The sequence below is a fragment of the Nerophis ophidion genome, linkage group LG20 (genome assembly GCF_033978795.1).
Source record: "Nerophis ophidion isolate RoL-2023_Sa linkage group LG20, RoL_Noph_v1.0, whole genome shotgun sequence".
Classification (NCBI taxonomy): Eukaryota; Metazoa; Chordata; class Actinopteri; order Syngnathiformes; family Syngnathidae; genus Nerophis; species Nerophis ophidion.
Window position 1 is genome coordinate 11,604,544 of NC_084630.1, and position 27,285 is coordinate 11,631,828.

The window sequence follows — 27,285 nt, forward strand, 5'->3', positions numbered from 1 at the left end:
TGATGGGTTCGCAATACAAATACTTTTCTCTGTGCTTCATTTATTTGATGTAGAAATTTTCTCACACGTGTATGTTGACTCTTGAGTAGCCATAACGTTACCAAGCACAAGCTTTTTGTAACCAAATCAAAACAATATAATTGAGATACAGTACATGTTGCCAAAACCTCATTCTCTCTGACTGTCCTTTTAATTACAGGACCCTTCTCTATTAAATGGGAGAGTTACCTTGCATCATGCCAAAGCTGGGGCAGTCCTGGCAAGGCAAGGAGACCAGGTAATGATCACTCTTTTTAGTTTGAAAAGGTATGATGAGTCATAAACGAAATAAAAAAACGTGACACTTTTCCCCCTTTTCCTCTTTTTACTCTTCCAAGGACGTGAGTCTGCACTTTGTTCTGACTGGTTGCCTGCATGTGTACCAGCGGATGATAAACAAGCAAGAAGCCGTCTGCCTGTTTGTGACCCACCCAGGGGAGATGGTGGGACAGTTGGCTGTGCTTACGGGAGAACCCCTCATTTTCACCATCAAGGCCATACGAGACTGTGCTTACCTCAAGATATCAAAATCGGATTTCTATGAGTGAGTATTTTTAAGTGAATATACTGATTGTAATTGTTCTTTTACTTCATATGGCATTATTATAAATAAACACATGTGTGATTGTGCTGTTAAGGATTATGAGGGAGCAGCCAAGCGTGGTGCTGAGTGCAGCTCACACTGTGGCCATCAGGATGTCGCCATTTGTTAGGCAGATGGACTTTGCAATTGACTGGATGGCTGTGGAGGCGGGTAGAGCCCTGTACAGGTACGTTTTGTCAATTTTGTACTAGTGTACCTGTTATACTATTGTGCAAATTGCACCACATATCTTAGTGGTTTATTAAATTATATTGAAAGGTTAGAGTATCTACTTGATAGAAAAGCGCTATATAAATCTAATCCATCATTAGTGTTATTATTATTATTAATATAGCACAATTATACTAAAAAAAAACAATTTCACATAAACATACTATCTTTGAATCTCAGACAGTAAAACGAAAATAATGCTATTTCGGTAACAGGACTGCACGCTTGACTATTTCACTTGTTGCACCAGTGCTACTAAATGACAAAAATCGATATTATACAATTTTTTTAGCACAAGAATAAATCAGTCACAATAGGAAATTTCTCAAATATTACTATTTTTTGGCTTCACGGTGGCAGAGGGGTTAGTGCGTCTGCCTCACAATACGAAGTTCCTGCAGTCCTGCGTTCAAATCCAGGCTCGGGATCTTTCTGTGTGGAGTTTGCATGTTCTCCCCGTGAATGCGTGGGTTCCCTCCGGGTACTCCGGCTTCCTCCCACTTCCAAAGACATGCACCTGGGGATAGGTTGATTGGCAACACTAAATTGGCCCTAGTGTGTGAATGTGAGTGTGAATGTTGTCTGTCTATCTGTGTTGGCCCTGCGATGACGTGGCGACTTGTCCAGGGTGTACCCCGCCTTCTGCCCGATTGTAGCTGAGATAGGCGCCAGCGCCCCCCGCGACCCCGAAAGGGAATAAGCGGTAGAAAATGGATGGATTGATGGATTACTATTTCATTATCAATACTCAAACAAGGTATCCGTGCACTCATACATATAAACACAATGTCATCATAAGGCCTACTGCAATGCTCAATTAAACACAGACAACATCCCTAAACTGTGCTAACACTGTGTAGGGTGGAGCGATATGGATAAAAACTCATATCCCAATATAGTTTGGCCCATAAACTAACCCATGAATGGAAATGTCTGTCGACGCAAATAAATATCTCCACCATGCCTTGATTTAAGATTTTTGGGACTGATGGGGATCCCAAATTCACTAAAACAGGTACCAACAAGTAAGGAAAGTAGGTCTTGTATAGTAGGGTCCCAACCTAAGAGGTGTTTTGAGATTAAAAAAAATAAATAAAAAGCCTTGAAAAAATATAAGTAAAAATTATTCTTCAATCTTCTTTAAAACAGGGTTACAGAGAAGATTTTTACAGAGAGAAGGGAATTATAATTTAAGAGGAGAACTACTTTTTAAGATCCAATATTGTAGAACAACGCAGAAACGAGTATAACAATAGCAGGGGTTAAAATATGGAACTGTTTAAAGGATGAAATAAAACACAGCACCAACATAAACCCGTTTAAAAAACTTTTTAAATCATTTATCATTAGTAAATATAAGAAAGAAGAGCAAACATTGTTTTAGAAAGACAATAATATATAATATGTATATAAATACAATTTATGATTTCATAATTATACATATAGGTTATATTAAAATGTATATATTACCACTTTATATGGAATTTAAATAAATTGTGTATATATAATATATATATATATATATATATATATATATATATATATAAGTGTACAAATGTATATGTTTGATTTAAATGTTAAACTGTGTATATGAGACGTGTGCTACATATATGTTGCTTATATATTGCTTAAAAAAAAGTAATATAAGTGAAGCATGTTTTAGATTTTATATATTTTGAATCTTGTTCTTGTTGTGATGGGGTAGGTTTATATAAGCGTTGCTTCAACCTACACCCTTTCGGCTCAATCATTGCTCAAATGAGTGTTTTTTTGTTTTCCTTTTTTTGTTGTTATTCTTTGTTTTATGTGAAGATTGCCGAAATAAATAAATAAATAAATAAAAACATTTAGATATACTCAATTCTTAAACTCACAAAAACACAAAAGAACAAAATGTGCACTAAAGTCCCCTGGTTTTAGAGGTCATGTTTAAACGTCAGCTGCAGCATGAACATAGTTGACCTTTATGGATGGTGTTTTTATAAGTAAACATTGTTATAGGATTTTAGCCAAGAACACCAACCTGCCAACTGCTTCGTGATGTGTGACAGGCTGTGTTCTGAAAATTACTTTTCAAAAAGTTATTATTTTTAGTTACTTGTGACTATACCAAAAAGTGATTTAATTACTAACAGAATTACTCATTAATACATGCAATTAATTACTGGGTAAAGTAACTAACGCATTACTTAAAAAAAAACTTCAAATATCTGGCATAATGCAGGTAGATAAGTTTAATGTGTGCATCTGCGTGTGTGCCGTTTAAAAGGCCGTGCCTGTTTCCCAGTGATGTGTGACATCAGCGTGTCCATGCAAGCTTGAGCTGTTTTTGTTAGCTTAGCAGGCGAGTAGCTGCAGTTTGTCAGCTCTGACGGCAGCTCTTTTGAAACGTTCACTGGTTTTTGTAACCTCTGCTTTATAAATACATTTAATGTGCTTTAATGGCGGTATGTTTTTAACAAATGTGGTATTGTTTGGATGTCACTCCAATAATTGATTTGTTGTTCAATGTTCCCTCTGTTGTAATTGTATTACATGTTCAAAAAAAACAGTAACTAACCAACACTCAGTTACTAGCGTACGGTGCAGTTGTTGTCAAGTTTTAAGGTGGGGAAAAAATGTTGTCTTTTACTGACAAGTTCCTCCAACTAGGACTTTGTTTATTCTTTGTTGTGAGCAACTGGAGCCTTGCCCTCTGTGCATGGAGGAGGAGGAAGACACACACAGCTCTGCAGCGTAGTGTTGCATGAGCTATGTTGCACATGAACACTTCTGCGTCAATCACTTTCACAATCACAGTCCATTTGGTTATTGTTATGGTTTAAGTTGATTTCAAACAGGCTATACAGATAGGCAAAACATTTACTCTAGTTTTAGCAACTTTGTATGGATTTATTTTCGGAGCAAAATGCGATGAAAGGGTTAAAATCTGTACTCGCACGTGTGCTACTTTTTTTCCCCAAAACTCTCAACCTGTTTATAGTGCAAATGCGACTAAAATACTCGCACTGTACAGTGCTGGGAAAGTCAAACACAAATGCAATTAGACAGAGTAGATATTGAAAGGGTAAAATAAAACACATTTTGGGGTGTAATAATAAATGATACAATGTACTGAAAACTTCATATAAACATATACATCAAAAGAGCAAGAAACATGTCAATAATGAATAAAGCAAAATATGTTCTGTATCAAAAATCACTTCATATTCTCTACTGCTTGCTAGTATTACCATATCTGCGTTATTGTGTGGATATATTGGGGTTACAAAAAAGATCAATTACAATAATACATAATGTTGGATGTAGAGAACCTACAAATCCTTTATTTATTGATTTACACATATTAAAATTCAACGACTTGGTGCATTTGCAAAAAGATAAGATTATGTACAAAGCCAACTAGACCCTGCTACCCAAGAATGTACAACAATTCTCAACAAAAGACCTTAGAGGAAACACTCATTTCAAACATTTGTATGTACCTTTAGCATGTCAGTATGTGGAATTACATTTTGGAATGGATTAAGCGAGGAAATCAAACAAAGCACTAATATGATTTAGTTTAAGAAACTGTTCAAACTACAAGTCTTCAGAAAGTACAAAGAAGAATTGGGACGGACATCTGGAACCTTTAAAAAAACAGATAATCTCATCCATCTCCCAGGTTAACCATAAATTACTTAACTATTTTTTATGAGAACTTTAATTATTATCTATATATTTATTTGTCTGGTATTATTTATGCATTTAATATTTGTTCACTTACTTATTGTATCTGAATTTATGTGTTAATTTTGTATTCACTGTTCTGTTATAAACAGAACAATGAAATGAGATAAAATTGCTATGATATGAAAAATGGTAAGATTCGATAAGCTACTGGACTGTTTGGTTTGTCTTAAAAGACTTTTCGCCTTCAGTTCGTGCTCATAGACTTAGATTGGTCAGATCTAATCTTGAGGCTGATGCCGAAACCCAATTGTTTATACTCCAAAATATCTTCAGGCCCAGACTCAGCTGTCTACCTGAACTCAGGGAGAAACAGCACTCCTTTGATAACAAACATTTACAAATCTTGGACAGGGAGGACGGATGGTACGAAAGAAGAGTGAGGGGAGCCATCTATGTCATCAATCAATGTTTACTTATATAGCCCTAAATCACTAGTGTCTCAAAGGGCTGCACAGACCACCACGACATCCTCGGTAGGCCCACATAAGGGCAAGGAAAACTCACACCCAGTGGGACATCGGTGACAATAATGACTATGAGAACCTTGGAGAGGAGGAAAGCGATGGATGTCGAGCGGGTCTAACATGATACTGTGAAAGTTCAATGGATCACAACACAGTCGCGAGAGTCCAGTCCAAAGCGGATCCAACACAGCAGCGAGAGTCCCGTTCACAGCGGAGCCAGCAGGAAACCATCCCAAGCGGAGGCGGATCAACAGCGCAGAGATGTCCCCAGCCGATACACAGGCGAGCAGTACATGGCCACCGGATCGGACCGGACCCCTTCCAAAAGGGAGAGTGGGACATAGAAGAAAAAGAAAAGAAACGGCAGATCAACTGGTCTAAAAAGGGAGTCTATTTAAAGGCTAGATGTCAAGGTTTAAAAGCCACCCATGAACAGAGGAGGTGGTCTACGACATCTCCTGTCTCCCACATACATCACTGTCCTTTCAACCATTCCTAAAAGACTCTAACAAATAAAATGTTGTGCTCACAGAAGGAGGCCATTTGTTTACAACTGAATGGAGTGCTTTCGCGGGGGGATTCCGACTATTTTGGACTGGTCGTAGTCAATCCACAGCAATCGTTCTGCCACACAATACCTCCATGCTAACAAGTGGAAATTACACTTCATCTGTGGTTTACTTTGACAGTAGGATTGCTTGTTTACATCAAAACAGTTGTTTTTCTCACTACGATGAGGCAAAACCATCCTTATTTAGGCACGCCCTCCTCGTTTTGGAGTTTAAACATTTGGGGTTTTGGCACCAGCCGCTAGACTAGATCTGACCAATCTAACTCTATAAGATCGAACTGATGAAGCCTACTCGGAAGAGAGGCGAAACTTCTTTCAAGACAAACCAAACTGTCCAACTGAGATCGATTGAAGACCCTGAGATCACGATGACCTGGATTTATGAGAACACTCATAGACATTCGTTAAGCTCTGCTTCTTCCTACTCCTTTTTGGACATCCTGTAATGAAACAACTGACAATATGTGATGCATCCATCCATCCATCCATTTTCTACCGCTTATTCCCTTTTGGGGTCACGGGGGGCGCTGGCGCCTATCTCAGCTACAATATATTGTAATTGTATTGTATGCATGTTCAAAATAAACTGAAACTGACTAACTATCAATGCATCGTCTATGTCTTCTCTCTACACAGACAAGATGACCGGTCAGACTGCACATACATTGTTCTGAACGGACGTCTGCGCTCAGTTATACGCAAGGCTAACGGCAAGAAAGAACTAGTCGGGGAGTATGGACGAGGAGACCTCATTGGAGTGGTGAGACTTTTTCCAAACAAAACATGTGTAGAATATACTGTATAACGGTTGTTACAATACAGAAATACAGCTGTCAATACCAATACTTGTGAATTTTCACGATTTCAATACTTTTTTGACACCACGATAAAATTACTTGGGCCATGCTCATTCACTACTCACTTCACAATTCACTACACTTAAAAGTTAAATTTTTTTAGGATTACTGTCCTTCAACATGTTTTTGCACAGTCTATGAATGTTCTCAGATCTAGTCTCTTATGACGAGATCTGACCGATCTAAGTCTATGAGCACGAACTGATGAAGCCCCACTCGGATGAGAGGCGAAATGTCTTCCAAGACAAACCGAACAGTCCAGTTGCGATCGATTGAATGCCCTGACATTTCTTTGCACAACATGTAAATAGCAGTAGCAGCTGCCAAGAGGTACCTATACCTTCTATAATGAACAGCTGCATTTTGTATCATTCTAGTATATAAAAGCAAACATTACAGTGTTCATAAATACGGTCAGAAATCACAATAGTCAAATGTTTTACTTTAAAAAGTACACAAAAAAATCGAGAGGAGCCAGATGAGGTGCTTCGGGCATCTGGTCAGGATGCCACCCGAACGCCTCCCGAGGGAGGTGTTTAGGGCACGTCCAACCGGTAGGAGGCCACGGGGAAGGCCCAGGACACGTTGAGAAGACTATGTCTCCCGGCTGGCCTGGGAACGCCTCGGGATCCCCCGGGAAGAGCTGGACGAAGTGGCTGGGGAGAGGGAAGTCTGGGCTTCCCTGCTTAGGCTGCTGCCCCCGCGACCCGACCTCGGATAAGCGGAAGAAGATGGATGGACGGATGGATGGATGGACAAAAAAACAATATTTGTTTGGTTTAAGTTTATTTCAAACATGTACGCAGTCACAATATGATACATCATACAATTTACATATTCTCATTTCTATTACAACATGTCTGAAAAGGAGTAGGAAGGAGCAAAGCTTATATAATTATTTTTGAGTTATTTCCCAATAACTTAGATGTGGTAACACTAGCGAGCAGTAAAACATATTTAGTGATTCTTGGTCCAGCATATATTTTATTTTCCAGTACATATTTTGTTAGTTTTTATTATTCTTTCTATATGGTTGTGGCGTGACGTCATTATATCATTTGTAATGAAATTGTCAAAAAAAAAGGGTAAAACATACATTTAAAAACAAATATTTGTGTTTTTAGTCGTTACAGTCAACATCTGAGCTTTTTTTTTTCCATCGCGGTATCCCTTGCTTTATTTTTCCTCTTTATTTGATTTCTACATTGTTGCGAAGCAGGTATGTATTGATTGTGCTTGTGACGCACCAAATCCGCTTTCGTGACAGGCTTCCACAAATAAATAAATACACGGAAACACTGAAAATTTTTTTTTTAAAAGACTTCAGGTGTTCTTCTCTGGCGCTGACTTAGCATTCCCGTACTGAGAATTGAAATGGCTCGCGGAAGAAAATGAAGTGAAACCCAATATCTAAGTTACATTTAAACCAGTGTAGGTGGCACAAAAAGCATTTGGGTAAAGTGTCTTGCTCAAGAACACAACCTAGAACTAGAGATGTCCGATAATGGCTTTTTTGCCGATATTCCGATATTGTCCAACTCTTAATTACCGATTCCGATATCAACCGATACCGATATATACAGTCGTGGAATTAACACATTTTGCCTAATTTTGTTGTGATGCCCCGCTGGATGCATTAAACAATGTAACAAGGTTTTCCAAAATAAATCAACTCAAGTTATGGGAAAAAATGCCAACATGGCACTGCCATATTTGTTATTGAAGTCACAAAGTGCATTATTTTTTTAGCATGTCTCAAAACAGCATCTTGGAATTTGGGACATGCTCTTCCTGAGAGAGCACGAGGAGGTTGAGGTGGGCGTGGTTGGGGAGAAGGGGTTAAAGTGGGGGTGAAGGGAGTAGGGGGGTGTATATTGTAGCTTCCCGGAAGAGTTAGTGCTGCAAGGGCTTCTGGGTATTTGTTCTGTTGTGTTTATGTTGCGGACGTTCTGCCGAAATGTGTTCGTCATTCTTGTTTGGTGTGGGTTCACAATGTGGCGCATATTTGTAACAGTGTTAAAGTGGTTTTTACGGCCACCCTCAGTGTGACCTATACGGCTGTTGACCAAGTATGCCTTGCATTCACTTGTGTGTGAAAAGCCGTATATATTATGTGACTGGGCCGGCACGCAAAGGCAGTGCCTTTAAGGTTTATTGGCGCTCTTTACTTCTCTCTACCTCCGTGTACACAGAGCGGCAATTTAAAAAGTCATGAATTTTACTTTTTGAAACAGATACCGATGATTTTGAAACAGATACCGATAATATCCGATATTACTTTTTAAAGCATTTATCAGCCGATAATATCGGCAGTCCGATATTATCGGACATCCCTACCTGGAACCCTCAAGTTGTTGGGAAGGCCGCTCTAACAACCGAGCCACGCCGCCCCAGAAGTGCTGTTAAGTCTTTAATACTAACGATACTGAAAAAAAGCTGGGATCAATTTAATTCTTGTGTTGATATCGACATACTAGCAAAATAACAATACATTTGACAACCCTATACTGTATAATGACAGTCAATTAAGTGTCTACAACAAGGTGAACAACTAATACATAATGAAGCTTAACGTACAGGGAATGCTAGCTGTGTACTTTTGATATTTGACTTTGGTCAATATGTGTAAGGTGGAGGCATTGACCAAACAACCCAGAGCCACCACTGTGCATGCTGTAAGAGACACTGAACTAGTCAAGTTGCCTGAGGGAACACTCAACAACATCAAAAGACGATATCCTCAGGTAAAAAATGCTGACTCTTGGCTGCTAGTTCTCCAGACTCAAGTGGTGCTCAGCGTCACTGTTGTGTGTTCAGGTGGTGACAAGGTTGATCCACTTATTGGGCCAAAAAATTCTGGGGAACCTTCAGCAGGGTCGAGGGCCATTCTCAGGTAAAGTGGTCATGATGAGAATCCTCATCTCAAAGTGACAATGCACCAGTTAATGTGTGCAGTGTGCAGCAGTGTTTGTTCAGCTATTCATCACATACCTCCCTTGCAGGCTCAACTATCAGTCTGCCTAATATGACCACCAGTGCTGATGTTACGAACCCCGCCAGCAATCTCTCTACTGTAGCTGTTTTACCAGTATGTGATGAGGTGCCAATCAATGCATTCAACCTGGAGCTCAGCCATGCCCTCAGTGCCATTGGTAGGTTTGACAGATGTCAATGTTTTTACATGTGCTTGATTTATATGGTTTATTATGTAATTTATCCATCAAGGTCCCACCCTCTTATTGACCAGTGACATAATCAGAGAGCGACTTGGTGCATCTGCTTTAGACAGGTCAGTGTTTTTGTATTCTTATTGTAGGTATTTTTTTTTACATTACATGTATATGGTTATCACAGCTTTTGCAATCTCCATTTATATCCACCAGCATCCATGAGTACCGGCTGTCTGGCTGGCTGGCGCAGCAAGAGGACATCAATCGAATTGTCTTGTACCAGACTGATAACAGCATGACCCCATGGACTCAACGCTGTATTCGCCAGGCAGATTGCATTCTTATCGTCGGCTTGGGAGAGCAGGAACCTACACTGGGAGAAGTTTGTGCCACTTGTAGAGAAAAAAATGGAAAGGCAGGTTAATAATACAAACCCTTTCTGATTTGTGCCAACAGTTGGAGCAGATGCTGGAGAACACAGCAGTCCGGGCTCTAAAACAACTGATCCTTCTACACAAAGAGGATGGTCCAGGCCCTTCCAGGACCGTCGAGTGGCTCAACATGCGTAGCTGGTGCTCAGGGCATCTCCACCTAAGGTGCCCGCGCAGGGTTTTTTCCAGACGCGGCCCCAGCAAACTTGTACGGGACACAAACTACACCTCTTATGTTGCTCATGCTTCATTTATTTCATCTTTTTTACACATATTTTCTATGTTTTGCAGAGAGAAGTTTATGAAAAGGTCTTTGAGAAAACCGCAGATAGGCACAGTGACTTCTCTCGGCTCGCGCGAGTGCTGACTGGAAACAGTATAGCTCTGGTGTTGGGAGGAGGTGGAGCAAGGTGAGCCAGTTAGCGCAATTAATGGTCATGATACCATCCGTAAATGTGTGGCATCCTGACGTCCATGTGTTTGCCCTCCACAGAGGCTGTTCTCACGTGGGTGTAATTAAAGCTATGGAAGAAGCGGGGATTCCCATTGACATTGTCGGCGGGACTTCCATCGGTTCATTCATTGGTGCACTTTATGCTGAGGAGAGAAGTGCCGTCAGAACCAAGCAGAGAGCTCGAGAGTGGTCCAAGGTGCAGCAATTATTATTTATTTATACAATACAAGTCCAAAGTTTGGACATATTTGCTCATGTTAGTCAATCAAAAGGTGTGGCCAAACATTTGACTAAAGTTTTATTTGCACCGTGTTCACTTTTCTTTTTCTCTACTTAAGCTTTCAGCGGATGTTCCGATCAGGGTTTTATGCGGCTGATTTAAATACCGATCATCCATGAGTGAGATCGTTTGATACCAATTTTGATGTCAATCACATGTTACCTGTAAAAAAAATTATTTTATTTAGAATGAGTGCTATTGAGAGTTTAAAAATATCAAAACTATAAATTAAGCTAGTTCTTTATTTTCTTTCATTGCATTCAATTGTTTGTGCAGAACAAAGTCAATAATACCAGTGGTGTGCCGTCAGGGCCAGCAAGGCCTTCTCTGCTGGCCTAACTTAACCAGAAATCATGATCATAATTAAAGATAAAAGTTTTTTTTTTATTTACTTTCCCTAAATATCTACAATTATTCATATTCTCTTCAACAGCGCGGTTGTTTTTAGTTAATAGAGTTTTTATGCAATCAGAATTCAGCAAGCTTATGTTGCCATGCTGTACCAAATCTGCCTGAGGCCTTCTGATTTGGCAATGCGGGCATCCGTGCACATACAGTGATAGACAGTTGCAATAGCCAATCAGATCACACATTGTTTTCAGTAAGGCCTTCTAGATGGCCTAAGGCAGATATATAGTGATGTATGAGCCAGGTAACATTAGAACTCCATTACCCAGCATGCCACAGCAGTGAAGATCATGCACAGTAGCCCCGTTTAGGTTGTTTAATGTAGACACGATTGATTGATTGATTGAAACTTTTATTAGTAGATTCCACAGTACAGTACATATTCCGTACAATTGACCACTAAATGGTAACACCTGAATAGGTTTTTCAACTTGTTTAAGTCGGGGTCCACGTTAATCAATTCATGGTAAATAAATTGATTAACATTTTATTTAATATATCATGCCGGTGTAGAGTAAAATTTAAGAAGTCAGCCAACATGCCTCGTCTCCATCTTTTATGATTAGAAAAGACAACCCATATGTTTGCAAGGCCATTTTCAAGAAGGATATTTACAGAGAAACTACATCTTGTGAGACCATCTCGGCCAACTCCGGAATCTAGCTCAGCTGTCAATGAAATGTTAGGTCAGATATTTTATTTCTTTATTTTTTCACGTTTAAAAAAATGTTTTTTGAAATTATAATTTTCACAGTACTACATAAGATATGTTTAAATTGCTGATGCAGGTTTATTTATTTTTAAATGCGCCAGAAAATAACCCGTTTTGTAAATGTGTTCCTGTATAGTATTTCCCCAGCAATGGTCATGTGGGGACATAAATGGTGGTATTTTGAGAGGTAATCATTAAAGTCGCACATCACTGAATAATACACAATAACTAAACGGAAACAAAAACTGCTATCTACCCATTTAATATTTGCCCTCAAAGTCCTCCTGTGTCCAGGACATTATTCATCATTGTTTGTAAAGATTAACATAAACAACAAAAAAATATTTTGAGAAAATGAAAATATTGACCTCATTGTTCTTGTATCACTCATATACTGTTATTACCTAGGTATCGACACCATCAATTTAGGGGTAATTTATATCCTAGTAATACTTGCTTATTTTCTGCTGCTACTTCCATCCACATTTCTAAAAGTCTACTAAACACTTTGTTTTTAGTGTTGTTTAAAGCTAGCTTAGCAGTTAGCTTAGCTTTTAGCACCCCTGCTTTTGGCTAGACTTCAGTGTGTATTGTGTTCAGCCTAATCCTCCAGTGATACATGATAATGATACTCAAGACACTTAAAAAAATGCAATTTATTTGTTGTAATAGAGGTGATTATTATTCAGTTAGGACAGCGTCTCCACACTGTGTATTGAGATACACAATTATCTGTTAGCGGCTCATCCGGGGGACTAAAAATAAATAGTGTCAGCAAGGCACATTAATTGGCAATAGCAGTCACACACTTTTAACAAAAATTGTCCAATACTGACCTATTGATCGACACATTCCTTAAGCCAGTGGTTCTCAACCTTTTTTCAGTGATGTACCCCCTGTGAACATTTTTTTAATTCAAGTACCCCCTAATCAGAGCAAAGCATTTTTGGTTGAAAAAAAGAGATAAATAAGTAAAGTACAGCACTATGTCATCAGTTTCTGATTTATTAAATTGTATAACAGTGCAAAATATTGCTCATATGTAGTGGTCTTTCTTGAACTATTTGTAAAAAAAGGTATACAGATAATTAAAAGTTGTTGAAAAACAAACTAGTGATTCAACTATGAATAAAGATTTCTACACATAGAAGTAATCATCAACTCAAAGTGCCCTCTTTGGGGATTGTAATAGAGATCCATCTGGATTCATGAACTTAATCCTAAACATTTCTTCACAAAAAAATAAATCTTTAACATCAATATTTATGGAACATGTCCACAAAAGATCTAGCTGTCAACACTGAATACTGCATTGTTGCATTTTTTTTTCCCAGTTTATGAACTTACATTCATATTTTGTTGAAGTATTATTCAATAAATATATTTATTTATAAAGGATTTTTGAATTGTTGCTATTTTTAGAATATTTAGAAAAAAATCTCACGTACCCCTTGGCATACCTTCAAGTACTCCCAGGGATATTGATTGATTGATTGATTGATTGATACTTTTATTAGTAGATTGCACAGTTCAGTACATATTCCGTACAATTGACCACTAAATGGTAACACCCGAATAAGTTTTTCAACTTGTTTAAGTCGGGGTCCACGTTAATCAATTCATGGTATGCATACAGCCTTAAGCAAACCTTTTTGATCATCCTTTTTGCACAATTATGTATATTTTCATTTAAAAGCAATACATGAATGAAAAGGCTGATAAAATGGTCTTGCATGTCTCTCTATAAATTTTTAATTGTGTCTATTGTTTCTTTATAGGCAATGAACTCAGTATTCAAAACAGTCCTTGACCTGACTTATCCCATCACTTCCATGTTTTCTGGTTCTGCCTTCAACACAAGCATCTACAAAGTGTTCCAGGACAAGCAAGCTGAGGTGGGATGTTGAATTTGGACTACTTCCATATTGCAACAGGGAATAATGCTCACAATACCACTTGTGTTTTCAGGACTTGTGGTTGCCGTACTTTAATGTCACAACAGACATCACAGCATCCGCCATGCGCGTTCACCAGGATGGTGAGTGGAAACTAATTTAACAGGAGGGACAACCTACTTTAACTATCGTTTGTATATTGTCTTCAAACTCAAAACAAATTAGGGTAACAGCCAAAGAAATATATTTGCAAACACACTGTGTACACATGTAGTATATTGTTTATGTCATTGTTGAACTTTTCAGACATTTAATACAACTCAGTACATTAACATTGCACTGAAAAGGTGCTTTATAAATGAATTATACTAAATAGCAGCTAATTCTTTGGCCGACAGAAGGCAAATAACATTGACATTATTGTTGTGTACTTTGTCACTGTCAGACCTGTTATATTTCTAGGACAAATCATAGTGCAACGTCTGGCATGCTTTGAGATCAATGGTTTATTGTGGCACACTCCAATCTGTTATGCCAATTTAATGTGGACAATATATAACAATTATTGTAAGAAAATATGGCTATGGACGGCCTACTAACAAAATACAGTTGTGCCACTGCTAGTTTGGAGGGTCCCATACCACTTATTAATCATGAATCATTATAAATACTGTACAATGTTTGGATGTGTTTTTATGCTTGTCTTTTTATATATTTGCATAATGCATTATGACTAACATGAGCTAGATAGATACCAGCCATTAGTACCCCACAAATCCAGTATTCTATAAATGAAAAATACTAAGCATTTTAAGAATATTTTAAAATGTAATTCTGCTGTATGACATAAGAAATTGGCTATTGGCAAAGTCATTTTTACATGAAAATGCTGGGTTTGAGGGGTTTTTAGGCCAAAGTCTTGTAGGAAAACCTACAATATTGATGTCTGCATCTTGGCATGTCTATTAACAGCTGGAGCAAAGCCTTCCTGTCTGTCTCACTCTTCCCTTCTATGTTTACTTGACTAAGTCCTACCCCCTTTTTCACATTCTTTGTTCTTTTTTTCTTTTTACTTCTTAATTTCCTCTTTATCTACTGACGTTTCATCAACTAAGATATCAAATCAGCTACTTTGTCATTGACCAGCCGAGTGTGTTTTGAAATCAGTACATAGAAACATAATCAATCCAGTTTCAGGGGCGACCAAACTACCCCAGTAATGCTCTAAACGCCTTTAACACCCCCGTGTCCATGTCAACATGTAGGATCCAGAACACTCCATCCTGCCTTTTCCTTCCTGGCTCTAAAATGTCATCTCATCATGTTTTATTCATCTCCATTCTTTGCTTTCTGTAGTTATACCAGTGAGTATATTTAGTCTAGAATGGGGCTATTCTGAGTAGTTAAATGTATGTGTTTTATGTATGCTTTTATTAGACTTCCTATTGCTGTTTTCTCCACATTTTACAACCTGCAGATTGTTGTTTAAGGCCTGTGTATTTAGTTCCTCTCGCATCATCTACTACTTGACTTCCTCTTCCCTTGCTTGTTATCTAACAATGCTAACATTATTTTTCATAAAGAAGTTGTCAGTATTTTAATGGACTGGCTATATTGGCCATGTTTGGGGTTTTTATGCTTTTGTAGTAATCACTGCATATTGTTTGTACTACAGGAAATATTTACATTTGAAACACTCACTGCATTTTATTCAGATACTTTTGGAAATACTGTGTTTTTTTTTATCATCTCATCCATTCCGATGGCAGCTTCTTGTGCTCTTCTTCTCTCTGTTGTTATCATCTTTCTCTGTCTTCCTGCACACATTGTCTCTCTTTCTCTTTTCCACATGCAACCTCGAGTCCAGCCCATATTTGATATGCTCCTCCTTCTCCATCTCAATTTCCTGACAGGTTGTGTCTGGCGGTATGTTAGAGCCAGCGCCTCCTACACCCCCTATTTACCTCCCCTGTGCGACCCCAAGGATGGCCACTTGCTTGTGGATGGTTGCTATGTTAACAATGTCCCAGGTCAGATTTTAAAGCGTCCGTGTACGAAACCTCCTCCCTCACCTCCAAAGTCGACAATCAGTTGCTCGACTATCGTCTCCCTCCCGTTCCTTTCCTAACTAACCACACCCTGACCAGCTATACTCAGGGAGCCCATGGTTTGGAAGGAAAGACAATTTATTTTGACTTCTAGATTGAGTCGATCATCTTTAATGGCCAAAAGGACATTTCATCCTTTTTAATTTCCTTTTGGAATACGAATTAGTCTTTTGGATAAATGTTTTGTTTTCTTTCATGTATGGGTCACTAAGTTGCATGTTCCTCTGGCTGCTTCTGGCCTCTTCTAATTGTTCCTGGATTTGACTTATTAATGCAGATATTTTTTGCGCTTCTGTGACTCCCCTTAAAGCTGCTAAGCTACAGTAACTTTAGCAAAATAAGTCCTATGATTATAAAAAAATCTGTTCAGAGGGCTGATATTGAAATAATTTACATACAGCAGGACAGTAATGCAATACGGAGCACTATGCACGATGTGCAAGGATAAATAAATAAATATAAAGGTAAAGAAAAATTAAAAATAAAAATATAATTGAGTGTAAAATAGTATATACCGTATTTGTCGGACTATAAGTCGCAGTTTTTTTCATAGTTTGCCCAGGGGTGCGACTTATACTCAGGAGCGACTTATGTGTGAAATTATTAACACATTACCGTAAAACATCAAATAATGTTATTTAGCTCATTCACGTAAGAGACTAGATGTATAAGATTTCATGGGATTTAGCGAATAGGAGTGACAGATTGTTTGGTAAACATATAGCATGTTCTATATGTTATAGTTATTTGAATGACTCTTACCATAATATGTTAGGTTAACATACCAGGCACCTTCTCAGTTGGTTATTTATGCGTCATATAACGTACACTTATTCAGCCTGTTGTTCACATTCTTTATTTATTTTAAATTGGCTTTCAAATGTCTATTCTTGGTGTTAGGTTTTATCAAATAAATTTCCCCCCAAAAATGTGACTTATACTCAAGTGCGACTTATGTATGTTTTTTTTCCTTCTTTATTATGCATTTTCGGTAGGTGCGACTTATACTCCGGAGCGACTTATACTCCGAAAAATACAGTACATCAATATCAAGTCCACTTTTATGCTTAAGTTGACATAACTGTATTACAACAATGGCAATAGATACTATGTAATCTTTCAGTGTCTTTTTACAACCATAAAAAGTGTTCCATCAGTTATTGCGGAAGTTGCGTTCCAGACCCGCTTGTGCTTAGAGAATTTCCGGCGAAATTGGAGCGCTATTTTTTCAATAGATTTTTATGAATCGCCCGCCGCGACCCCAAGATGGACAAGCGGTAGAAAATGGATGGATGAATGGATGGAATATTATATGCAATTTAAGCCTTAATCAGCCTTTCACACAGCTTTCCCACCTACTTATAAACACATTCTATACTTTTAAAATACTTAATACACTAAATAACGTATGTATGGCACACTATAACCTACATAGTTAAAACACAAAAACCTAAATCCCTGTTTAATGACAAAAGTTCATTGGGAAGCGCTCTGCGTTGATTCACAGTTTCTGGACTATTTTGTCACTCTGCCCGACCAAAGATCGTGACCATAATCTCAGATCTGTTTGTTGATACCACTGGATTGAACGTTGTCTCCTTAGACTAACTCTCTGAAAAGACGAGGTGCCACTGCCGACGTATGCACTGCTGAAGTGGCTAACTTCGGAGCTTCAAATGTCAAACTCAAACAATATGAGCAGAAAAAAATATTCTACCGCAAAAAATGCAGAGGAGGAGAATGTGGAAAAAGAGTCAAGATTCAGGTAGTAACTAAGAACTGAACAAGTGTTAACAAGGCATGATGGACAGCATTAGAGACATGGGACACTTGCCAAAGGGAGGAATGATACTGCAATGCTCCCTGAACAAATGGATTGACAGGAAGGCAAAGATAGATAGATAGATAGATAGATAGTACTTTATTGATTCCTTCAGGAGAGTTCCTTCAGGAAAATTAAAATTACAGCAGCAGTGTACAGAGTTGAGATCGATTTAAAGAAAAAAGTAAAAAGTAAATAATGGGGGTTTAAATGGAAACAAAATAGAGAAATATTACAAAAAGAATAAAAACAATGGGAATAACAATATAACAGTAAAATAAGAATATAACAAGACAAAGTAGGCAGTAGTGACCATGTTATGAAAACGTATTGCACTGTTAATGTTTTGCATCCCCTGTCATCCTAGTACCCCCCCGTCCCCCGTCCCAGAGAGGAGTTGTACAGTCTAATGGCGTGTGGGACAAAGGAGTTCTTGAGTCTATTAGTCCTGCACTTGGGATGAAGCAGTCTAGCACTGAACAGGCTCCTCTGGCTACTGATAACGCTATGCAGAGGGTGACTGGCATCATCCAGGATGCTCACTAGTTTGTCCACAGTCCTCTTCTCTGCCACCGTCACCAGTGAGTCCAGTTTCATTCCGATTGTAGAACCGGCCCGCCTGATCAGTTTCTCAAGTCTGGAGCTGTCCTTCTTAGATGTACTGCCCCCCCTGCACACTACCATGTAGAACAGAACACTGGCAACCACAGACTGGTAGTACATCCACAGGAGTTTTCTACAAATGTTGAAGGAATGCAGTCTCCTGAGGAAGTGATTGTTTTAAAGAAGCAAAAGTATGAAAATGATCACATTATATCGCAAATGATGTGTCAGATTCAGGAAGTCCAAGAGTATGTCCGCATGAACAAGGCGATTTTGACGGACAGGCCACACGTGCTGTATGTTTAATGGCAGAGCAGCTGACAACAAGATGCTGCGGCTTTAACAGAGCAACAGGTAGCCACCTTTTTGCATTCAAGGGGGGAAGGGCGATGTGGATGTCTACAAAATCAATACGTGCATTCCAATGTCTGGGAGGAACAACACCACACCTGTCGTCCTTATCTTAAAGTTCACCGGCAAAAAAGGCAAGGTGGCTGTGCTGAAGCAAGCACTGAGTCTAGCTGAATGGAACAAATGTCAATGAGCATCTGAAAAAACGTAACGCTGACATTGCCAGAAGTTATGCAAATTGAAGAACCAGGAAAATTTAGATCAACTGTAAAATCTTGTTAATTAAATGGAGGACAGGAAGAGGCCAAAGTACTTAGTGTCTGATTCTACAGTAATAAGTAAGACATAACAGTCATTGACTATCGCCAATCTCTGGAAAACATGGTTTACAAGAAAGTCACTTCTTTTTCTTCCAATACCTTCCTTTCTTTCACATAGGAAGTGAATTTAATTTCGACCTGCAAAAGTTATGGTATCAATGAATAATCAGTAAAAGTCACAGAGAGGGGGTATAACGGAACATAAGCTTTGTATCTTTCTACTTCTTTTCATACATGTTGAATTGAGCAAATATAACCACTTGATGATCCTTAATGTAACCTGTCAGAAACAAATAAACCATTATTATAAATGGCAACTCAACTCTCAATGTATTCATTGGTACTTTAAAATCTGCGATACACTGAGACCTCATTCATTGAACCGCAAAGTGGCAAGGGAACAGTGTTACTACTAACCTAAACGGAGTTGGTAAAAGCTTTTGTTCATGGTACTGAATGTCATCGTAATGATTTTCGGATCTCGTCTCTACGAGTGTTACTTTTCTTGATTCAAAAGAAGCTGAGGGATTGAGAGGCCCAAAATCAGGGGACCCCTAAAAGTAGCTTGCCAACTGATTTTGCGTAGCTTACCAAATTTTGCTTCAGCTCATAGTCGGGCTCCAATGAATAATCGAATAAAAAAAGCTTCAATTTCTTTCCTGTTGCTTCGATTAATCACTTAATGAGTGTAACTAATAGACATTTATATTATCTGGACCATGTATAGTGCCTAGAACTCTAAACACATGGACATAGTTCCCGCACAGCTGCTGCAATAGAGCACACATGAAAGTGGTGGTGCATAGGTGCTGTGATTGGTGTGGTGACGAACGGTAGAGAGTTTTCTATTTTTATTAATGCACACATGTTAAAAGTAAAATTTCAATTTTATGTGAAATTACAGTATTAAAAGAATTAAGCTTAAAACAAGCATAACATTTTTTATTTTAAGTATTTTTCCAAAAATATGCATTGATGCCATAAAGTATGTTTTATTCGATAGTTTGATTAATCAAACACAGTTTCTGCCTTAACTCTATATGTTTTTACATGTTCGATTCAGCCTTTTTACTTAATTTTTTCGTAAATTTCCACAAATTAGAACAATGACAATGACCGCACTGTTTGAGCGGGGAACTGCATTGAAAATAAAGTACAAATCTAACGTTGCCAGTCATATAAATAAAACACAAATTGGTCACTTCTCATTTCTTTTTGTTAAAGTACCTCTAATAGTAATGAAAGTTGCATACAACTGTCCCAAAGGAAGTATTGCAATTGACTTTTGGCATCACATTTCTTTTAGTGGGCATATGTGATACTAAAGTGGGTCAAAATATGTCTGTCCTCTGGACTCTATAGACACTTTTTTTCCTATGAAAGTGTATTTTGTTTGTCCTTTTTTTTTTTTTTTTTAAATGTTTTCACTGTTTCATTTCAATTCACCCCTCTGTTCATCCTCACGTGAAGGAACGGTCTCCCCAACCAGCACACCTGTCTCCTACCCTGGCTTTGCTTGCTTCTGTGTGCATGCCAGTTGTTGGACACATTGATACAATGGATATGCATTACACATTGGTGGCTTTCTTCTTCTCCTCCTTTCCTCTTGCATTCAGTGTTTGGGAATAAGTGTTCTGGATCCTGCTGTTGCCAATTGTTTATCCATGGACAAACTGAAAATTTTAGTTTTCTTTAAAAACCTCTCAATTACCACAAACTCGATACACCACTGCACTCCAATGCTTCTTTGTGGTGCTCCTTATCCTTCCAACCCATGCAGCTCTCTGTCTGCTCCTTCCCCCTGCTGGCACTGAGATGTACTGCAGAATTGGGCAGGCTGGTTACTCCCTAACACAACTTTCAAATGTGTTCCAACAGCTGCTACTCATTTGCCATGCAGGCAATTTATCTTAACTCAGCTCGATCCATCACCAAAACACTTTGGCAAAAAAGTGCAGTTGTTGGAACACAGTTTGGAGATTTGCAGAGCCTTGGGTACTTTGTTACGGTTGCCTTTTACCTTCCGCACAAACCTCACCGGATCTGTGCAAGGTAATGTGGTTAGCTTTGGTGTACAACAGAGTGTAAAGGCGGGCAGAACTACAGTCCCACACTTTGCAGAGATCGGCTCCCCAGCCTGATCTCTGTCTGGCGTTTGGGATTGTGGTCTGCATCGACACTAACGTAAGTCACTTAGCAAACATTGAGATGTTATCCCCCTTCCTCCTCCCTCCTTCCGTCCCTGGTGTGCCAGGCTCTCTGTGGCGCTATGTGCGGGCGAGCATGACCCTATCCGGGTACCTGCCGCCTCTCTGCGACCCCAAAGATGGGAATTTGCTTATGGATGGTGGCTACATCAACAACCTGCCAGGCAAGTATAGGTGGTGCCTTCTCCCAATCTCCATCAACGTCTTGATCCCACAAAAGGGGGTTAAAGAGAATGAGAGAAGCTAGTTTGACAAAGTAAATACTGTGCGCAGTATTGGTGAGTACAATTCCTTATGTATACAATAGTAAGGAACATTTTCCAACAGCTAATAGGACTTCTATGAAGCAAATAGAGTATAGGGGTCAGCTTTGGTAACTTAGGGGGTCTTTTAAATTCACTCATACATTTTTTTATTATGGAGACAAAAAAATCATTTGGAAAAACAAGTCAATCTTGTGAAACCACTTCTGTTGTATCGATACAAAACAAATACAAAAATATGTTTGGGTTTAGACCAGGGGTGTCAAACGTACGGCCCGCGAACTTGCAAGGAAAAATATTTACAACTAATCATTCCTCCCCTCTGCAATAACTGTTCTAAACAACATGAAATAGGTCGCACTGTAAATGCGTTTTTAATTTTCTGATCAAAGCCGTGTCACAGACAAATTTCTGTTTTTCACGTAGAAACAGACAATATAGCTATATATATTTTTTTATTCTATACCATTTTATATACACACCTATCACTTCAGTGGCCAGCAGTAAAATATGATAAATTAGTCTGCTCGCTTTGAATGGAGAAAATTAGCACCATCTCGTGGACAAATACAACAATATTGAAAGCTTGTAGCTCAAATAGTAATTTCAATCTTAAACAGTGCGTTAGTTTGCCAGGGGTGTCAAACTCATTTTAGAGCGGAGGCCACATGGAGAAAAATCTACTCTCAAGTTGGCCGGACTGGTAAAATCACGGCACAATAACCTAAAAATAAACAAGTTCAAATTATTTTATTTGTTTAAAAATTGAACAAGCACATCCTGAAATTGTACAAATCATAATGTTTTTTTTGTCTTTTTTTACACTTAATAGTATTCTATCTATATTTGCCGTTATTCATATTTTCTGAATAAATTCTGTAATAATTTTCATTAGTCTCATAGGTGTTAATTTTCAATCAAGTTGAAAAAAAGTATATCAAAATCAAATTACAGTATGTTATTTATGTAGTTTGCTAATTTTTCTCGACTGATGTACTAAAATCATGTGGTTTATTTTGTACATATGTAGCATCATCTACAAAGACACCAATAATTGAAGTGAAGTGAAGTGAATTATATTTATATAGCGCTTTTCTCAAGTGACTCAAAGTGCTTTACATAGTGACACCCAATATCTAAGTTACATTTAAAGCAGTGTGGGTGGCACTGGGAGCAGGTGGGTAAAGTGTCTTGCCCAAGGACACAACGGCAGTGACTAGGATGGCACAAGCGGGAATCGAACCTGCAACCCTCAAGTTGCTGGCACGGCCACTCTACCAAATGAGCTATGCCGCCCCAATAGTAAATAATTACTATTGCGACATCCAGTGGACACATTTAGAACAGCTGTTTCTTTCATTTCAAAATTTCTGGTAAATTTTTATACTTTGCAAACTCATCCCGCGGGCCGGATAAAACCTGTTCACGGGCCTGATCCGGCCCTCATGCCTTATGTTTGACACCCCTGGTTTATGTTGAGAAAAAAAATGTTTTCAATGAAAATAATTCTGTAGCTAGGAACAAATAAGTTCTGTTTTCTTATGCAAATTAAAGAACACACATTGTAATGTTTTTTAAAAAAGGGAAATAGCCACTTGCAAATTTCACCTTTTACAACCATAAGTGAATGGCCTAACATGTCACAGCTTTCCATTTGACAAAACTAGTTTGGTGTGACTGAATACACCATGTTAGAGCTTACTTTTAAAAAGAACCAGAACATGTAAACTATTTGTTAAATGAGAACGATAAGTTGGCATTTTACAAATGGGTTAAAAAAATGGTCTACTGGAAAGTCTGAAGCAAGTTAGTTAGAGCTGTAGAATTCTACATAAGTACTGGTATCAAGCACGTGTTCATGTTTGGAAAGATTCAGCTCTACTTGTGTGTTTGTCCTGCTTTCTTCTAAAATGAGCCTTTGCCCCCATGTCAACCAGAGGAATCAGGCTGATTCTGATAAGGATAAGAGTGGTTTAAACACTTCTGTAAAAATGTAAAGATTAGTAAACTGCATCTACATATGTCAGATGTTTAGTGCGCTAAGAGTAAAACATACATTGGTCAATTTGTGAAGAGCAGCCACATTTTAAGTCTTGTTCTGTGTTTCAATGGTTGGAATGGGGATCATGTCTCATCTTCCGCCGATACTCCTCGTCACAAAATCTTGTGATCTATGACTTGTTTTGTGTCCAAAGGTTGATCTGACAGTGTCTTATAACCTTAGCTTAAACTTTAAGGTAACTGATGAGCTGGTGCATATGCCGGTTGACATTTATTGAGATGCAGTGTTCAGCCGGCACGAGTCGCCAGTCAATTACAGGGGACTTGTTGAATTTCCATGAAATGTATCCAGCTCTCTCATTCCTGAACAGTTTGATCACTTAATTGAATCCCTTTCGACACTCCGGATCAAAGCTTTGGACATGTTTCTATGTGTCTTCAAGTAGACACTACACCACCATAATGAGGACTTCTCAATTATTCTTTATTAAGGTCTTACATTATCTTCTCTGATATTTTCTTGTCAGAATTACATTGCTAGTTATTCACTTATTCTGGAAATGATTTGGTGGTGTCAGTCTGCTTGAAAATGTTGTCACTTAATGAACCCGAAATATTGCAACTATTGGGGAATCATTTTTTTATCATGCCTACTGCTCGTTCACATATCACGTACACAGCGGACATTGCAAGGAACATGGGTGCCAAAACAGTCATCGCCATTGATGTGGGCAGCCAGGATGAGACAGACCTCTGTAACTATGGCGACTGCCTGTCCGGTTGGTGGTTGCTGTGGAAACGAATTAATCCATGGGCTGAAAAAGTCAAGGTGTGTCTAGCTTTTATGATAATTGTGCTTTCTACTACTCCCTATGCTTCTATTATTCAAGGTGCATTTTCACAGTGTCAGTATTTGAATAGTGATTGTCGCCCTCTCATCCAGGTGCCAGACATGGCGGAGATCCAGTCTCGACTGGCCTACGTGTCTTGTGTTCGGCAGTTAGAAGTGGTCAAGAAGAGTGCTTATTGCGAGTATATTAGACCGCCTATTGATCGTTTCAAGACCATGGACTTTGGCAAGTTTGATGAAATTTATGTGAGTTATTTCATGAAGATCTTAGTGTATGTGCTGTATAGAAAGATATGTCCACATTTGTCCTGATTCCACTTTGTGTCATTTGCATCCTCTGGAAATTTAATCTATAAATACAGTCTAATATTAACTGTAAAATACTTTTATTTTTACCAAGCAAATTGTCCTGCACATTGATCTGATTGCATATTTATTAAAAAACAATTTAAAAGATTAAGTCAAGCTAACTTGGACACTGGAAACAAATTAGTTTCCTGTCTCCACTTTTTAAAATTAAACTTTAAAATTACAATTACTTTACGATCAAATGATTAAAAAAATGTGTGTATATGCATATATCTATATTATCTAAATACATAAGAAAATTAAATAATCCTCCAACTATACTTTTTATTTTCTTGTAGAATACAATAAATACAATTTATTTTGTAAATAACAGTTTTAGTCCTGTTACATTTAGAGTCAAATGAGACCCAATTGAATATACATGCATATTTAAATAATTACTTAATGTGTTTTGTCATATTCTTTTATTGAACTGGAATTAAATGCATACATTTCTTTAAAAAAATATATATTCATGTAATTGTATTCTTTTTGACCCTCCATAAACACATTACCCCCTTTTAAAAAATGTTTAATATTTCACAAGTAACATGGTGCGCAGGAAGTTGCATCATTCACGTCCTCTGCAGGCCATGGGAAGGCCAACAATAATTGTACTCTTGATGTACTGTTTTTTAATGTGATTTGTTTATTATTTTAAATATATATACATATATTTTAAATGTCAGCATGATGTTAGCCTAAAACTTGTGACTCTGCCCTATGTATTTTGTAATTCTATATTAAAATCCACTCCAGTTACATTTAGTTCTGTTACTCAAACGAGTCATCTTCAGCTTAGGAACCCTGTACAAAAATGAAAGAAAGTTGCCTGAGATAGGCCAATACATTATTTGAGCAGGAAAAAAAAGACAATTTCAGGTGATTTTGAGAAAATTACAAAAAGCAAATACCTCAGTTAATACCACAATCAAAACAGTATAATCTCATATCTTAAAAAAAAAAAAATATTATCTCAGTGCCCAAGATAGAGCCATACATCCTTTGTTAAAGCAGTGTGCTGTTTCAGGACGTGGGCTTTCAACACGGCAAGCTGTTGTTCTCTGGCTGGGCTCGAGGTGACATCATTGATAACATGCTGAAGGACCACAGATCAGCTGACTACAATGACAGCAAAAGAGTTGACGTGAGAGCCACACCCTTTGCATTATTACTGTAGACGTTGTACTCGTCTTCCTCATTATTGTCTTAATGCTAAGCCAGTGATGTAATCACCTTTACTATAATATCCCAAAGCCTTTATAAATCCCGATTTTGCCAAACTTGTTGTACATTGCGTGGGTGTATTCCACAGTACTGTAGGTGTTATTTCACATGACACTTTGTCAATATTATTATTAAACTCTTGTATTGATGACTAATGAGTATTTTGTGTCTTAGTCATGCACATGTCAAGGAGCAGATTTCACCGACCTTGCAGAGATTGTATCCAGGATCGAGCCAGTCCAAAACTATGTTTCTGCTGAAGGTGAATTATCCATTCTTTATCATATTAAATGTGTTTTCCACCCACATATTAGGCAATGTTTTATTTCATGTAATAAGACACACACCAGTTGAATTTGAATAAAGCAGAAACATGTTTGATGGCGTTTGAGCTAGCTCATAAAATCTTAATGTAATATCTTGTTCCCTTTTTAGCGGAGGAGTCAGACTGTCTGACGGAGTATGAGGAGGAAGGGATGGACACTGTAAGAGAGGAGGAAGGACAGGAGGAGGAGGAAGAGGACCAGTCCCCTGGAGAGTGGGGGCAGAATGGAGTCTTCCAGACTGTGAGTTAAAAAAAAAAAAAAAAAAAAAATACCAACCTGCGAACGGAAATATATGGTCGTGGTCAAAAGTTTGCATTTACATGAAGGGCATAATGTCATGGCTTTCTTCAGTTTCCAATCATTTCTACAACTCTAACTTTTGTGTGATATAGTGATTGGAGCACATACTTGTTTGTCACAAAAAAACATTCATGAAGTTTGGTTCTTTTCTGAATTTATTATGCGTCTACTGAAAATGTGACCAAATCTGCTGGGTCAAAACTTTACATACAGCAACATACATTATAAATTTTGGTGGTGTAGAAAAGTTACAATCAAATGAAATTAGCTTCATGGCATGGCCTTTTAACTTCATGTGAGTGATTATGATTGACGACACCTGTTGACTTCTCTAAGCCCATTTAAATAGGGCTCATGTGATGCAGTCATTAGACATGTTTACAAACGTGACAATGGGAAAGTCAAAGGAACTCAGCACAGATCTAAAAAAAATAAAATAAATAAATAAAATAAAAAAACAATCCATGACTTGAACAAGTCAGGAAAGTCACTTAGAGCCATTTCAAAGCAGCTTAGTGGTCAAAAATTCAACCAGAAGTTTGCCAGAAGCTTGTGGATGGCTACCAAAAACGCCTTATTGCAGTGAAACTTGCCAAGGGACATGTAACCAAATATTAACATTGCTGTATGTATAATTTTGACCCAGAAGATTTGGTCACATTTTCAGTAGACCCATAATAAAAGAACCACACATCCTGCATGTTTTCTATGACAATCAAGTATGTACTC

The 27,285-nt window shown here is 38.1% G+C and overlaps 1 protein-coding gene across 6 annotated transcripts in view; it reads left to right on the forward strand.

Moving 5' to 3' along the window:
* The window catches only part of pnpla6 (patatin-like phospholipase domain containing 6), a 73,663-nt gene that overhangs the window by 38,174 nt on the left and 8,204 nt on the right, over positions 1 to 27,285 (forward strand). For 3 of the 6 annotated variants that reach the window (XM_061880469.1, XM_061880472.1, XM_061880473.1), the window contains exons 16-35: positions 200 to 277; positions 378 to 583; positions 678 to 809; positions 6,260 to 6,383; positions 9,111 to 9,224; positions 9,298 to 9,373; positions 9,483 to 9,632; positions 9,706 to 9,769; positions 9,864 to 10,032; positions 10,107 to 10,289; positions 10,373 to 10,491; positions 10,575 to 10,731; positions 13,714 to 13,830; positions 13,904 to 13,973; positions 21,289 to 21,405; positions 24,186 to 24,334; positions 24,449 to 24,601; positions 25,734 to 25,850; positions 26,105 to 26,192; positions 26,366 to 26,496. In XM_061880469.1, coding sequence (XP_061736453.1) covers positions 200 to 277; positions 378 to 583; positions 678 to 809; positions 6,260 to 6,383; positions 9,111 to 9,224; positions 9,298 to 9,373; positions 9,483 to 9,632; positions 9,706 to 9,769; positions 9,864 to 10,032; positions 10,107 to 10,289; positions 10,373 to 10,491; positions 10,575 to 10,731; positions 13,714 to 13,830; positions 13,904 to 13,973; positions 21,289 to 21,405; positions 24,186 to 24,334; positions 24,449 to 24,601; positions 25,734 to 25,850; positions 26,105 to 26,192; positions 26,366 to 26,496 — 2,514 coding nt within the window. Of the gene's footprint in view, positions 1 to 199; positions 278 to 377; positions 584 to 677; positions 810 to 6,259; positions 6,384 to 9,110; positions 9,225 to 9,297; positions 9,374 to 9,482; positions 9,633 to 9,705; positions 9,770 to 9,863; positions 10,033 to 10,106; positions 10,290 to 10,372; positions 10,492 to 10,574; positions 10,732 to 13,713; positions 13,831 to 13,903; positions 13,974 to 15,743; positions 15,861 to 21,288; positions 21,406 to 24,185; positions 24,335 to 24,448; positions 24,602 to 25,733; positions 25,851 to 26,104; positions 26,193 to 26,365; positions 26,497 to 27,285 lie in introns of those variants that run through there. The other 3 variants (XM_061880470.1, XR_009803094.1, XM_061880474.1) reach the window with 3 other exon arrangements.